Source organism: Notechis scutatus, chromosome 2, assembly GCF_049901735.1.
Source record: "Notechis scutatus isolate UNSWTSFEM ecotype Mainland chromosome 2, rNotScu1.2, whole genome shotgun sequence".
Lineage (NCBI taxonomy): Eukaryota > Metazoa > Chordata > Lepidosauria > Squamata > Elapidae > Notechis > Notechis scutatus.
In genome coordinates this window covers 92,264,857-92,278,851 of record NC_142010.1, presented here as the reverse complement: position 1 = coordinate 92,278,851, position 13,995 = coordinate 92,264,857, and the positions used below count along the sequence as shown (strand labels likewise).

General features: G+C 36.4%; 1 protein-coding gene across 3 annotated transcripts in view; it reads right to left on the bottom strand.

Annotated features, from left to right (window-relative positions):
• Positions 1-1,137: 1,137 nt before the first annotated feature.
• HTR4 (5-hydroxytryptamine receptor 4) overlaps positions 1,138-13,995 on the bottom strand; it is a 257,825-nt gene continuing 244,967 nt past the window's right edge. For 2 of the 3 annotated variants that reach the window (XM_026685638.2, XM_087955474.1), the window contains one exon: positions 1,138-2,358. In XM_026685638.2, coding sequence (XP_026541423.1) covers positions 2,271-2,358 — 88 coding nt within the window. In that variant the 3' untranslated portion in view covers positions 1,138-2,270. The remainder of the gene's footprint in view (positions 2,359-13,995) is intronic. The other variant, XM_087955475.1, reaches the window with a different exon arrangement.

The following is a 13,995-nucleotide window of genomic DNA, read 5'->3' as shown; positions in this document are numbered from 1 at the left end:
GTTTGGGGACCCCTGGACTAACAGAAGGCCAGCATAAATAACTTGAAATTCCCCTTGCAACCAGATTACCTGCCAAGACCAGACCAATAACACAGTTTTTGAATTGCATTTGCTCTGTCCCTTTAAAAAGGTACCTTCTTCTTTTTACTCTGAGTAATTGACACAGAACCACAGAATAATAAAATAGGAAGCACAAATAAAAACTAACAAGGTGTTAGCTTGTACACTTAGAAGCCTTTAATGGGCAAATAGTTATTTATTTTAAAAATAATAATAAATAATGCAGAATTATCTCCTGTATATTAAAAAATGTCTGTACATAATTACACAATGTAACAAAGTACCTATCCACTTTCTTGAACACAGTTTTCACCTTTGGGTTAGATTTTCAGTCAAGGACAGGACAAATAAGAACAATGCAATGGTTCAGACCCAATTTCCAAAAGGATTTCAGTATTTGTGCAAGTACAGCAGCTGATAGATATGCAGGATCATGCAGCTGTTTTCAATAACGTCAGACAGGTGCTACGTTTGTGCTCCTGTGTCGCCCAACCACCTTTTGGGAATCAGTGCTGAAATGTTGCACAGCCCTACTACAGATTTATACTTGATCTGTTTCTTTCCAAGAACATGAAAATCAACCTTCCAGCATCCCTTGATTTCTTCAGCCATGCCTGTCAATATAACATGAAAAAAAAGGAAAAATTTAATATAGAGAGTAACATCTGCATGCAGGACACAGCAGAAAGAACTGTTGACAGTGACATTCTTCTTTCCTCCTTTGAAACAGACAGTCATGTTGAGAAATAGCTCTGCAAAGTGCAAGAAGAGAAAAACAGCAGTAAAGGGATGAGGCATCTGAAAGCTTAAGATTCCCAGCAACCAGCATCTAATGTCCTCCTGCAGGTCAAGCAAAGGAGCTATAGGTTGATCTGTTAATCCAGAGGGGCAACACTGCAGCCTCACTGTTCCAGGCAGGGGATGTGGCACCACATCAAGTGTCTAAGGGTGCCGGTGGGCTTCTCCTTAGCTCTTTAAAGTCTCTGCTGCTGATCTTCACCCTGAGCTCACACAACATATTGATCCATAAAACACAGTTTACAAACCTTAATGGCTGGGTTTACACCCTAAATCACGGGTCCACAAGTCACATTACTATGTAGAATGTTGTGGGAGCTCAGTCAATTAACCTTCTACTCAGAACCTGCAGACTAAACTTTTCCTTGCTATCATGCCCTTCATTAGTCACTGTTCCTATTGCCATTATTATTTCAGCAAGTTGCTGAAGCTTATGTCATTTGTGCCTGGAAATGGCTTCCTCCTGATTTATCTTATGGCCCTGATTCAGGATCATAGTAAATCCTGATCAACTCAGACACTTGAGTTGCTTTTATGTTCCTTGTTCACCATCCCAGAATGAATGTCCCAGTTTGTGACAAATTGGGGTGAGAAATAAATGACACGTCAATTGTTTTTCCAATATATTATCTAACTACAGAGGTGATTTGAATGTGCCTAAGTAAACATGCCATAAGATGCCAATTAGTTGGCTTGTTATAGGTGAACTATTTGTTTCCTCAATTGTTTAAGTCCCCAAACAACTTTTTCTTCAAATCAGTAAGATCAGGGGTTGAAAATCCTAGTGAGAATGTCAGGAGATTAAAGCTAATGGGCTCTGACTGGTGAAAAATGACTCTTGTCAACTGACTACTTTTCTTACAGTAGATCATTTTGACGGGTATTGCATCAATTTCACCTTCAAGAATGTGATTTGTGTTCTTTGGCATGTACAAACAGCCTAGGAAAAACAACACACAACAATGCTTCCTTTTTGTTGCTGCATCACCGGCAAAGCTCATTATTAAAAATAATTGAGAAACAACCTCTCAGTTTTTGGTAAAGCAGAAATATAATTGCATTTTAGCACTTTCAGGTCAAACTTCAAGGTCTGGGAAAAGACGTATATTGTTAGCACATAAGAAAAAGATGTGTGAATGACACATCACTTAGAACAAACACAAAGACAATCAAGCATGTTGCTTATCGTTTGTTCATCACATGCAAAGCATTATGACTTCCAAGCATCAATCAGAAGCAACAGTAACTCTGTACCACTCCATGTCGCTCTAGGTTATTGTTCAGCACACTTGAGCTGTTGGTGCCAATGTCAAGCCAATACAAGACAGCATTATGGTAATGTAGACAATATCAATCTGGCATTTAAGTTCCTGATGCATGAATCTCTTGTGTCTTTCAGCATAGACCACTTGTTAGAAGCAGGACTCTTGGGATTCTGGATCATTGTGGATTAGAAGCTTGTCAGGTTCCAGGTGATGACCATTGTACAAGACTGTGTACCTATAAAAAGGGGGGAAATGACATTAGAAACCAATGGAAGAAATGCCTTGAGTGTCCCTGTATGAAGTTCTAGGCTTCATTTTCTTCATGAAGATCCTCTATGCTTCACTTTCCAAGAACCTGAAAATCCAAATTTAAAATTAAATAAGCAGCTGCTCTTCTATCATGCAGCCCTTGGAATATGTTTTTATTGAGACTAGGAGCTGAAATATCAAGAACATTAAAAATACAGCGATATTGTTGTTTAATTTCCTTCTTTACTAATGTAACTAAATATACAGCTCGGGATTTCTTTAACACAACTTTGTAGCACTAGTCGGCATTTTCTTGTGCTATTTCCCCCCAGAAGAAATGAGCTTGAATTGGCTTTCCTTTTTCTGAGAACTGCAGCTTATCACACATAGGAGGACCTAATACATAATAATCAGTGACGTTAGAATTGAAAGTTTCCCCCTCCCCTATAGGCTATGGATGAAAATGGACAGCTTTATTATTAAGGAAAGCAAATTTAAGATGAAATATTCACTGATCATTTAAGAGTTCCTCACTGTTATCTCAGATGCCCCTTTTTCTTCTGCACTTTCCACAGCATATAAAGATACCAAGGTCCACAGTATTTTCCATGGTATATCAAGAAAGTAACCCTCTCTGAGTCAGAAATATTTTGTGATAACTACCTATGAATACAATAGTTGACAAACAAAAACACTTGATTTGATCTGTAAGTGATGCTGATTTTTCTTCTTCTACTATTCAGAGAATTTATGTGATAGGGAAGGACATCAGGTACTTAATATTCAAAAATGAAATACTTCAATTTGGAAAAGTATATAAGGGCATTCTAGGACTTTGAGAAAGCAGGAAGAGGTTTTCAAAAATAGCACATGGACTTTTCACCTTATTTTTAGATAGATCAGTCCATCTATTAGGAAGATTGGGAAAAAGAAGATCAAACAGCTCACAGAAAACTTCCATTTATGTATTCACTAATAAATGAAGACTTGGGTAAATTTAATTTCCAAGATGATCTAACCTAACCATTTCCCCTTGGCATTACACCTATTAATGACATTAGGCATGAACTTAGTTTGTTTGGCCATAGGTACCATTCTGGAAACAATGTTTCCAGAAATACACAAGTTTCAGAAAAGAAATCTCAATTGGCCATTCTCCCAGCTACACTTAAATCTCAGGTGAAGCACATGTACTCATGCTCCTAAGCGCATGGTGACACCCAGCCCACATAGGCAGATATTCTGTTCAGTTTCTTACACTTGAAGTTGTGTGGACTTCGATTCCCAGAATTCCCTCGCCAGCCACTCTGGTCACCCAGAGGATTCTGGGTGGAGTTGAAGTTCACACATCTTCAAGTGGACCAGGTTGACAAACATTGATTTACAGCAGGGGTGTCAAACTCACATCATCATAGCAATGTCACGTGACGTATCAGGACTTTCCTCCCCCCTTTGCTAAACTGGATGTGAGCATGGCCAGCACGTGATGCATCCAGCCCATGGGCCACGAGTTTTTGACAGCCCTGCTATACAGTATATAGACAGATAAATTCTTTCACTTCAGCTTATCTAATCCTACCCAAGTTATTTTTTTTTCCTGAGAGTTATGCATTCTTTAAAAGTGAAGTGCATATGAATTCCGTTTGAATCAACTTAATTCCTTGTGACTTCGTGGACATGTGGTCTGTCTTCTACTGGGACCTCCATGATTACTTGACATTTTCTTATTCAAGTATGAAATGCACCTGATTTCCCTTTTTCCAAATTAGTCAAGATCAGTTAGAAGCTGCCACCTGCTGAGCCTATAGCTTCTTGTAATTCTTACTTCAAAGAATGTCTCTGCAGTCTCCATGAGCCTCCCTGTTAAAACGTCTTTAATATATGGTGAAAAAAACAACAAGCAAGTTAGAAAAGAAGTAAACAATAAGCCATTGAAAGTAAAAAGCAAATGTGATAAAATCTTTATTTTCCTTATTTAGTCACAGGACACTTCCAGCAAGCAGCATGTATTAGAAGGTCTTATGAGGCTAAATATAATGCTAAACATCAACCTTTCTCCCTAAGAATTTCCTCTCAGAAGAAACATACAGTTTTAGACTAAAATGCTGCCTCAACGCAAGTTTGCTACTAACATCAAGAGGTTCACAGCCACAGTTCCACAGCCAACGGGAGTCTATTTTCCATTAGATGAAATTTTCACAGTGCCCTCTGGCTTCTAACCTGACTCCACTGTCAGTTTAACCATTTCCTAGCAAATCAGTTTCCATCAATTGCAATTGGCTTCCAACCTGCTGATATTTGGGCGTGATTTATTGAGGACTGATCTTCACTCTCCTTCCTACATTATTTCAGGAATATTTTATTTTATTTATTTTGTTTTATTTATTTTGATTTGTCAATCGCGTAAAAGATAATAGGTATAAGTATATACATAGTTATGAATACATGAAATGGGTACATATAAGAAAATAAAAGAAACAATAGGACAGGGACGGTAGGCACGTTGGTGCGCTTATGCACACCCCCTACAGACCTCTTAGGAAAGGGGTGAGGTTGATAGTAGACAGTCTAAGGTAAAAGTTTTTGGGGTTTGGGGAAGAAACCACAGATATATTATGGGTCACAGCCATGCCAAACGCTGCTTAAATGCAGCTGTGGCACCACAATGTCATTTGTGCATCTGCTCTTTTTTTGTTCTAGCCAGCTTTGCTTTTATGTTGCCATGGCAATGGCGCCACTGCGTTTGGAGGCACATATTTATATCACATACAATCACTCTTTTTCCATTCCTATACAGTCGACTCTCCAAATAATTTTTCACTGGACACAAAACAAATGATAGACCCAAGGTTTGTAGGAACAGAGCTGCTAGCACTTCTTGTATTTTAGTGAGATAAATAGTTGTTTCTGTCCATTTTTTTCTTTTTAACCTATTAGGCAGATTTTACTGGGCCTTCTAAAAAGCATAACACAAAGGTGAGCAAAAGAATTTACATTTCTAGAAGCCTAATCAGTAGCCTAGAAGTCTTCTTTTTACATATAATAAGCAAAGGTCCATAAAACATTGTGCTTATGGCCAGATCTCCCTACTGGAAATTAAATTGGAGAAAGACATTTGGCTTTCCTCGCCCCGCCTGAAGCCCCTTTGAAGCAAGTGGCGGCATAGCCAGAATTTTGGTTCTCAGGCTTGCCCTTAGTTCATCTCCATCTCATTTTTTTCAGCAGCAGAGCCTGTGATATGGTGTAGTGTTGAAATTCCTGACAGGTTTGTAACAGCCGTAATAATTCTGGGAACTTCAGGTTGCAAAGCTCTTCTGGAGCTGGTTGGCCAACTTTTCCTACTTTTATTTTCATCTAGGAAAAAGGATTATAAGGTCTACACCACAACAATGACTCCCATGCTGCTGGAGATTTCAGTGCTGTTCTATTTTTTTTTTTTTTTTGAAGCCCAACTTCCTACTCATCCCAGTCTATAGCATTAGTCCTAATCCTAATACAGGTAGTCCTCAATTTATGCCCACTTTCTGTTCCTAAGTGATACAGTTAATTTTATGACCTTCTTTGTCAAAGTTGTTAAGTGAATCATTGCAGTTGTTAACAACATGATTGGTAAGTGAATCTGGCTTCCCCATTGACTTTGTTTGTCACAAGATCACTAAAAGTGATTCATGAATCCAGGACACTGCAACAATCATAAATAGTCAGTGCCAAGTGTCTAAATTTTGATCATGTGACCATGGGAATTCTGCAAATGGTTGTAAGCATGAAAAATGGTTATAAGTCCTTTTTTTCAGTGCCACTATAACTTCGAACAGTCATTAAATGAATTGTTGTAAGTCAAAGACTACCTATACATCCCTAGCTCCCAAATGGACTTATAATACTATTACTTTTATCAGCCCTGATTTAACTAAGGTTGTCATAGATTATGGAGGGGAGGTGTCATATATTTTGAGAAGAGGTAAAGCATTATTCCTATGTCATGTTTTTTTGCAACAGTGTTCATCATTTTTGGGAAGCAGGAAGCATCTGAGCTCAACTCTGGATTCCTCTCATACTTTATTAAGAATCCTAATTTTTATTGTAAAAAATAGGGCACCATTCAGGTTGTAGACATCCCTAACTTTTCATTGTATAAATTCAGTGCAACTACTAACTACTCTAATTTTGGTTAATAAATGAAAAGCAGCATCTGATTATTCCAAGATAACCAATAGAAAGCTTACTAAACAAAAGACAACTCAGTACCGCTCAATTCAATCCCACTTCTCTCCCCTCCCCCAATCTAGATGGCATCCAATACATCCCAGATATTTAAAAAATGCCAGTGGTTTTCATCCAACTTTTAGAAATAAGATAGATGTCAATAAACCTTTATTAAAGTTCAGTTTCCATCTGGCTTAGGGATAGAAATGGCTTTAGAATCATTGTGGAAAACAGTTAACACTGAGAAAGGGAGAGTAAGATTAATTTTTAATTATATGCATGATGCATACGCATTCAACTAAAACAACATTAATACTAAAACAAGCCTATCCATTGTGCTATTAAATAACGCTTCACTATGGATCATTGTTCTGCAGAATATCTGTCTCTCTGTGCCATTTTACTTCAATAAAAAACAGAGCATACATAATTCTCCATTTAATAGATCAGGGTTGTATTGGGAACCCTGACTTAGTTAATTCAGTAGATGTCTTGCCTTGAAATAAATCTTCCTCCATCTGCTCAGCTCTTTAATTACAACACAAACAAGATAATTCACAATCACATCATAAAGACATAAAGTACAAAGATTAAGATGACTCTGTTAGTTATTGCAGACTGTGAAGCATCTGTTCTCATTCTTAGAGCACAGGTGGAAATCCTCTGTGTGTGTGTGTGTGTGTGTGTATTCTGTATGTATATCTTCTTAGGTCAAGAGGAATTACTATCAGTCAGTCTCTAAGTATGGTATAGATAAGTGTAGTTAATTACAACACAATTGAAGCTACACTATAAACAAATAGCTATGTCAAATCTCCTTATCAAAAAGAACAATTAATTTTGTGGCACCTTAATTATGACTTTTACTTCCCCACTTTGTTTTGCCACCTCCAAATATTGCTGTTCCATGTTGTAATTCTCTATTATTCCTATTTTAAAAATAAGATGTATTGTATTTCGGTAATATTTTTAACATATCTGGAATACAGGTAAGCCTGCCATTATGGTCATAAATCATGACAGTTGTCATCATGTGACCAGACCTGATTTTATTACCTTTTTTGCAGTGGTTGTTAAGCAAACACCATGGTCATTAAGCAAACACATTATTCATTATGGGCCTTTTTGCTGAAAGTGAATGGCAGTTTTTGGCAAAAACATATTGCAGTCATATGACTGTGAGACACAGCAAATGGTTATAAATGTGGTCCAATTATTGAACTTCACAATCTTTTCCATCATTACTGAATATTCATCCTCCCAGTGTCTTTTTGTATGTCTGTCTTCTTTGTTTGAAATCTAGTATTTAGCTTGCCCAGCAGAGCTTGGCCAGTTGAAGGAAGATGAGATTTTCTCCCCTCTCCCATTGTTGCCATTTGTATTTCAGTCAAGAGAATTAAGAAGAAAAACTCTGCCAAGCAAGAAGGATGTATGTGGAAAAAGAAAAATCAGTTAAACAGTAAGGATATAACTTATTTGCCTTGCTTGGAGATTTACCTATAATACAGGCACATCTTCTGGTTGGAGATTTGACAAGGTAAACATGAAGATTTCAAAATCAGTCATGACTTCTAAATAGTCCATGTAATTCTATTGGCCAAAATAAGGAAGCAATATACTGTTGCATTTTTTACTGCATTCCTTTTTCAAAATACCTTCCAGTTTTAGTAGTAGCACAATTAACAACTGAGATGCGACAATTAACCTACAATCCTAATCAAGTATGGCAAGGTATTGATCTTAAAAATATTTTTAGTTCCTGGTTTCCAAAACTACCAGGATTACAAGCTATAGTAGCTCTCATAGGTATGATTGCTGCAGGATGCGTTATTCTTCCATGTGTATTACCAATTTTTATTCGCACTATCTCCAATAGTCTATCCTTGTTAGCTGAAAAGCGCGCCATTGCACAGGTTAATGCCCTCTGGGAAAAGGAACCTCTGTACAAAGTCATACCCTCAGAAGACCCTGATGCATGCGCCGCACGAGTTTTTGCATGGGCAGTGACGAAGATCCAGAAGAAATTTCTCTCTATAAAACTAAAACAGAGGAGATGCAGTAATAAATTAGTTTCTACAGCTTCGGTACAGGCTAGGCCTCACATAGGTTGAAAGCGCGTACCAGGAACAGAGAACATCAATCAACAAACACGTCATCATGGGCAAATAACTGGAATGTAAGCACTGATTTGCTATTTAGTACCTTTTAAACTGACCATGTAACTGTGATTGGATGTTACTATGTGTGCACTAATATTCCTACTCATGTAACTTAATGATTGGATAGACTTCACTGCTTGTGACGTATCACTGTGTGTTTTTAATAAAGAGCTTCCCCGAGCTTAAGAGAGGGGCAGCTCACCCAAGATAGAACCTGCGTTGGTGTCTTTCTTGATGCATTCGACCACCCAGTGAGAAGCCTTCCTAATGCGGAGAAAAGCCGCAGTTTTAGCCAACAGTCTTGGGATTTCCTGCCTGTCTTCCATCTAAGTATCAACCAAGACTATCTCTTTTATTTCCCAGTAATTTTATTTAGAATTGTAAATAAAGAGAATGAAAGCCAAAACAAACTACAAAAATTCAAGAAGAAAGAAAAAAAGAGAAAGGAAGGAAGGAAGGAGGGAGGGAGGGAGGGAGGGAGGAAAGAAGGAAGAAAGGAGAAAGAAAGGTGTAAAAGGTGATTGAGAAGGTTTCTGGATGAAGTGGATTATCTAGACCCTTACCAGTCAGGATTTAGGCCTGGATATGGGACAGAAATGACATTGATCATGCTTTTTGATGACCTCTGGTGGGAGCGGGATGCAGGTAGTGTATCCATCTTGCTCTACTTGACCTCTTGGCAGCTTTCAATACCATTGACCATGGTATTTTTCTGGACCGTAGAGATGGTAGTAGACTTTAGAAGAAACCCTCCCATACAACCACCTCTTACAATAATAGACAACACAGTATCAACAGTAGAGACCTTCAAATTTCTAGGTTCTATTATATCACATGACCTAAAATGGACACCTAAACAAAAACATCATCAAAAAAGCACAACAAAGAATGTTCTTTCTGCACCAACTCAGAAAGCTCAAACTGGACATAAACTGTTTCAACTCCTTCCCTCAAAATGACGTTATAGAGCACTGCACACTGAACAACTAGACACAAGAACAGTTTTTTCCCCAACGCCATCACTCTGCTAAACAAATAATTTCCTCAACACTGCACAACTATTTACAAAGTCTGCACTACTATTACTATTAACCTTCTCATCACTCCTTATCACCCATCCCCTCCCACTTGTGACTGTATGACTGTAACTTTGTCACTTGTATCCTTAAGATCTACATTGACTGTTTCCTAGTATGGTTTGATTGCTTATTGTACCCTATGACTATTATTAAATGTTGTACCTTATGATTCTTGACTCTTGACTAATGTATCTTTTCTTTTATGTATACTAAAAGCATTTGCATCAAGACAAATTCCTTGTGTGCCCAATCACACTTGGCCAATATTCTATTCTGTTCTATTCTATTCTATTCTATTCTATTCTATTCTATTCTATTCTATTCTATTCTATTCTCATAATTCATCTCTTAGACAAGGAAAAAAAGTTCAAATACTATGTCAATCAATCTTTATCAGTAAAAGTTCTGTAAAAGCAACCAAATGTAACTATTTTCTTCTTTTAACCCTAGTTGAACAAGTCAATCTCATTAATCTTCCCTGATGTTTAAAGTTATTCCTTAACCCCCTTCAAAAAAAAATTCCCAGAAGTAGCTTGCTGCTCATCTGTGTCTGAAAGAGAAAATCCTTCAGAACATTAACATTCTTTTGTATTAATTAGTAAAATGTATTTGTCATTTCTAAAAGAGTTCTTCCAAATTTTAGCAGAGCTCTTTTGTATATCCAGAAGAAGAAGAAAATATCCAAATCAGTTTCCTGGTTTAATATCTATTCATATCCTTTTTTGGAATGAGTCACCCATCAGATCTATTTGTATTACATTTTAATCTGCCTACCAATTAATTTTATAGGCATCCATTGCAGCTCTTCGTGTTTTACACTTCATTAATACATGCCCTATCAATTTTATCAAGCATTTGACCCATTCTGTCCAAACACTTAGCTAAAAAATATTCAAAATTTTGCCTTGAGTATTTCTGATCCATTTTCTTTTTCCTTTGGCTCTAGTGTTAAGCCTTTAAGTTTTCCTTATTTAAAAGAAAAAGAAAAAAAAAAGCAAACTCCACTTTCCCATGAGAAAATAGCTTCTAAATAATGCAAAACTATCATTCCAAATCCCTCTGGTCCTTTAATCAATTGTTAACTTTCCAAAATCCATATAGTGTACTTAGTACCCTTTTGCTGCATAGTCCCAAAATGATATATTTAAAACTTTTAAATTCAAATTTATACCATCATTTTTAAGGTGGTAGAACTTAGGAGATGACGACAATAAAACATCATCAGTCCAATGGATTTTAATCTCTCTGGTATGCAAAAATAATTTTAAAAAAGATTAATATATATGGCTTGGTATAGCTTAATGGTCATAAAGGCTGCTTTGCAAGTGTGACCTGGATGACATCCTGACTCTTAGCTACTCCACTCATTAGTTGACCATAAAGATAGCAGTTTTTGTAATCTATTCATGAGGAGCAGCTGTACAGAGTCATATGAATGTCTTCATCTCTTTCTCCTTTACTCAGGAGAGATCATGCTGATCCAGCATCCAGTGACAATTCACTTCTCAAAACCTGTCTTCCTAGCCAGCAAAAGCCAGCAAAGCATCAGCTCACCATGGCACTTACAAGAACATGACCCAACTCTTGAGATCACCTAAGGCTCGTTAGATGCTCTACCTATTATAATGTCAGTCATAAGGGAAATCAAATTTCTTTAATAAATCTAGTTGAAACATCCCCAAGATTAAGGGGTACAGTTTACTCCTTTGAACAGCTGGAAGGCCACAGGCAAAAACACAGGAATGTTAGCGGATTCACAGGAAAAAAAGAAACCATTTTTTCAGCTTCATTCATTCATTCATTCATTCATTCATTCATTCATTCATCATTCATCATTCTTTTAAGGATTGGATAAAAAAGTCTTTTGGAAGGCAAATTATTCCCATTTCTAATTTAAAAATCCATTAGGTATCCAACCTCATGCCCCAAAATGCCTGAATTTCAACAACATAATTTTGGGCAATCTGGATGAATTTGTGTGGATCTGAATGTAGAAATAGAGATAGTGTGTCTCCTAGTAATTTTTTACTCCCATTTCTACTTGTAAAGAAAAAAAAAATCTCCCATCCAAAATTTGAAGTTAACTGCTGAATTCTATACATCACCCACATGTTACTGACATCAGAATTAAGGTCACTGATTAGGTAAAGAATTTCCAAGTAAAGATATCCAACTAACTCTATAAAACCTCTGAAAGCATCTACTCCCACTTAAAAAAGTGTTTTTGACATTTTAATAATTGTCTACATTTTGATTTTCTTAAAACCGTGAATGTGTTTGAGTTTAAAAATACATTCATTTGTTTAAGGAAGTCCAGTGACGAGGAAGGGACGATTTATCATTGTCTGACAGTGAGTGAAGGTAATGAAAACATTCACAGCACTTATCTATAGACTGAGTCAAGATTTCCATTTCTTAATGGGCTCCACATTATTCTTCTCCATTCCCTATTTGGATAAGAAATGTTTCATATCTTGATGTTGACTCTAAAGCTTACTGTACTTACATTTAGACATGAATTTTATTCCCCATAATCTAATAAATATTCATTTTATATTTTCAGAATTATTCATGTTAACAGAGAATCATTCATGTTAACAGAGAATCATTCATGTTTGAAACCGAGCATTCATTGATCTTGTAAAATTAAACTTCGCCCATAAGTGTTTGCTTTGACATGACAACATTGAAGAAAGTAAAAGTGTAAGTTTATATTTTCATTTTACACCACACACACACAGACACACACACACACACACACACTTTCCCAAGCTTTTTTGGACCAGAGAATGCTGAAACTATATTTCTCTACTATTCCTAGTAAATCTTTGAGTTATATAGCCTTGGTGTATATAGCAAAGAAGTCTAAGAACAATATCTAAAAATTATGTTAGCCACAATTTAATCCCAAAGAAACATGTGACTACATAAATTTGGTAAATATTGTAAATAAAGTGAACCATATTTTTTCAATACTTCTGAAATATTGAAGATGTTAACTCATATTTTTAGCCTCTGCTATGAAGTGGAATATTTTCTTCTAGACTGTACTGGAACTGCTTCCAGCAGATACACAGTATGGAAATATGAGTCCAGTTATAATGCAATGCCAACAATTTGCCATGCAGTTCAATTGATAGCGTGATAGACACAACATGATCTTTGACAGGCTGGGAATATTTTCAGCTTAAAAGTAGCAGTGTTATGAAAATATAAGTTTGGAAGGATTCTGGCTGTTAATTGGCTTAAAAACAAAATAAGCAATGTATATACAATAATTACTCAATGAAGCAGAGCACAAGTCTGAAAAAATATTTGTTCCCCAAACTATTTTTTTTTAATGGAAATCTATTTCCTAACTTTAAAACAGATTCCACAATTTCCTGGTTATTCTAACAAATGTTTATATCAAGAAACAAATGTAGTTATTTTCCTTTTCTCCAGCATTTCAAACATTTCAGTTGCTAAATGAGGATAACTCATATAATAAAAATATTCCATCAGAAGAGATCTCGCATCTAGCCATACTTGTTCATGTATTTTGTTTGTGAGAAATGAGCTTTTAAAGTCAGCTCCATTCTTTGAATCTTGCCCTCATAAGCTTGGTTCAAACATAATACATGTCAATTGCCATATCCTACTCTGATGATTAGAAATACAGTGAGTTTGTACACTGTTCTATCTAGTTGAATATCAATTTTTCTCCCTGTTGATAAGGAACATATTTGAGGAGAAATTTGGATCTGCAAACCTGTCTTTTATCTCAAGCCACCTTCTGATATCAGATGCACTGCAATTGCAGCTAGCTGGGCAGGCAAAGCTTACTATTAGGCAGAACGATGCAATGGAAAATGGAAAATGTGGCAAGATAGTAGCTAAACCATATGCCTAAACTGCCATATAATGTGAGGTTATATATTACAGGTAGTCCTTATTTACTAACCACAATTGAGATCGAGAATTGGGTCATTAAGTGAAGTGGTCACTACATGAAAGAGCTTTATGTCCCTTAGCCTACTTTGCGGGGACATATTGGCTTAATGCACAAGAGAGAACATTTTTCCTGTGCTAATGTGGAATAAATTATCTATTACCTATCAAATTGGTATTTGTAAAAAGAATAGCAAAAGCCATTCTTGGACTCAGGCAGCAAAGTGTCTTGACTTAGTACCTTTGTTA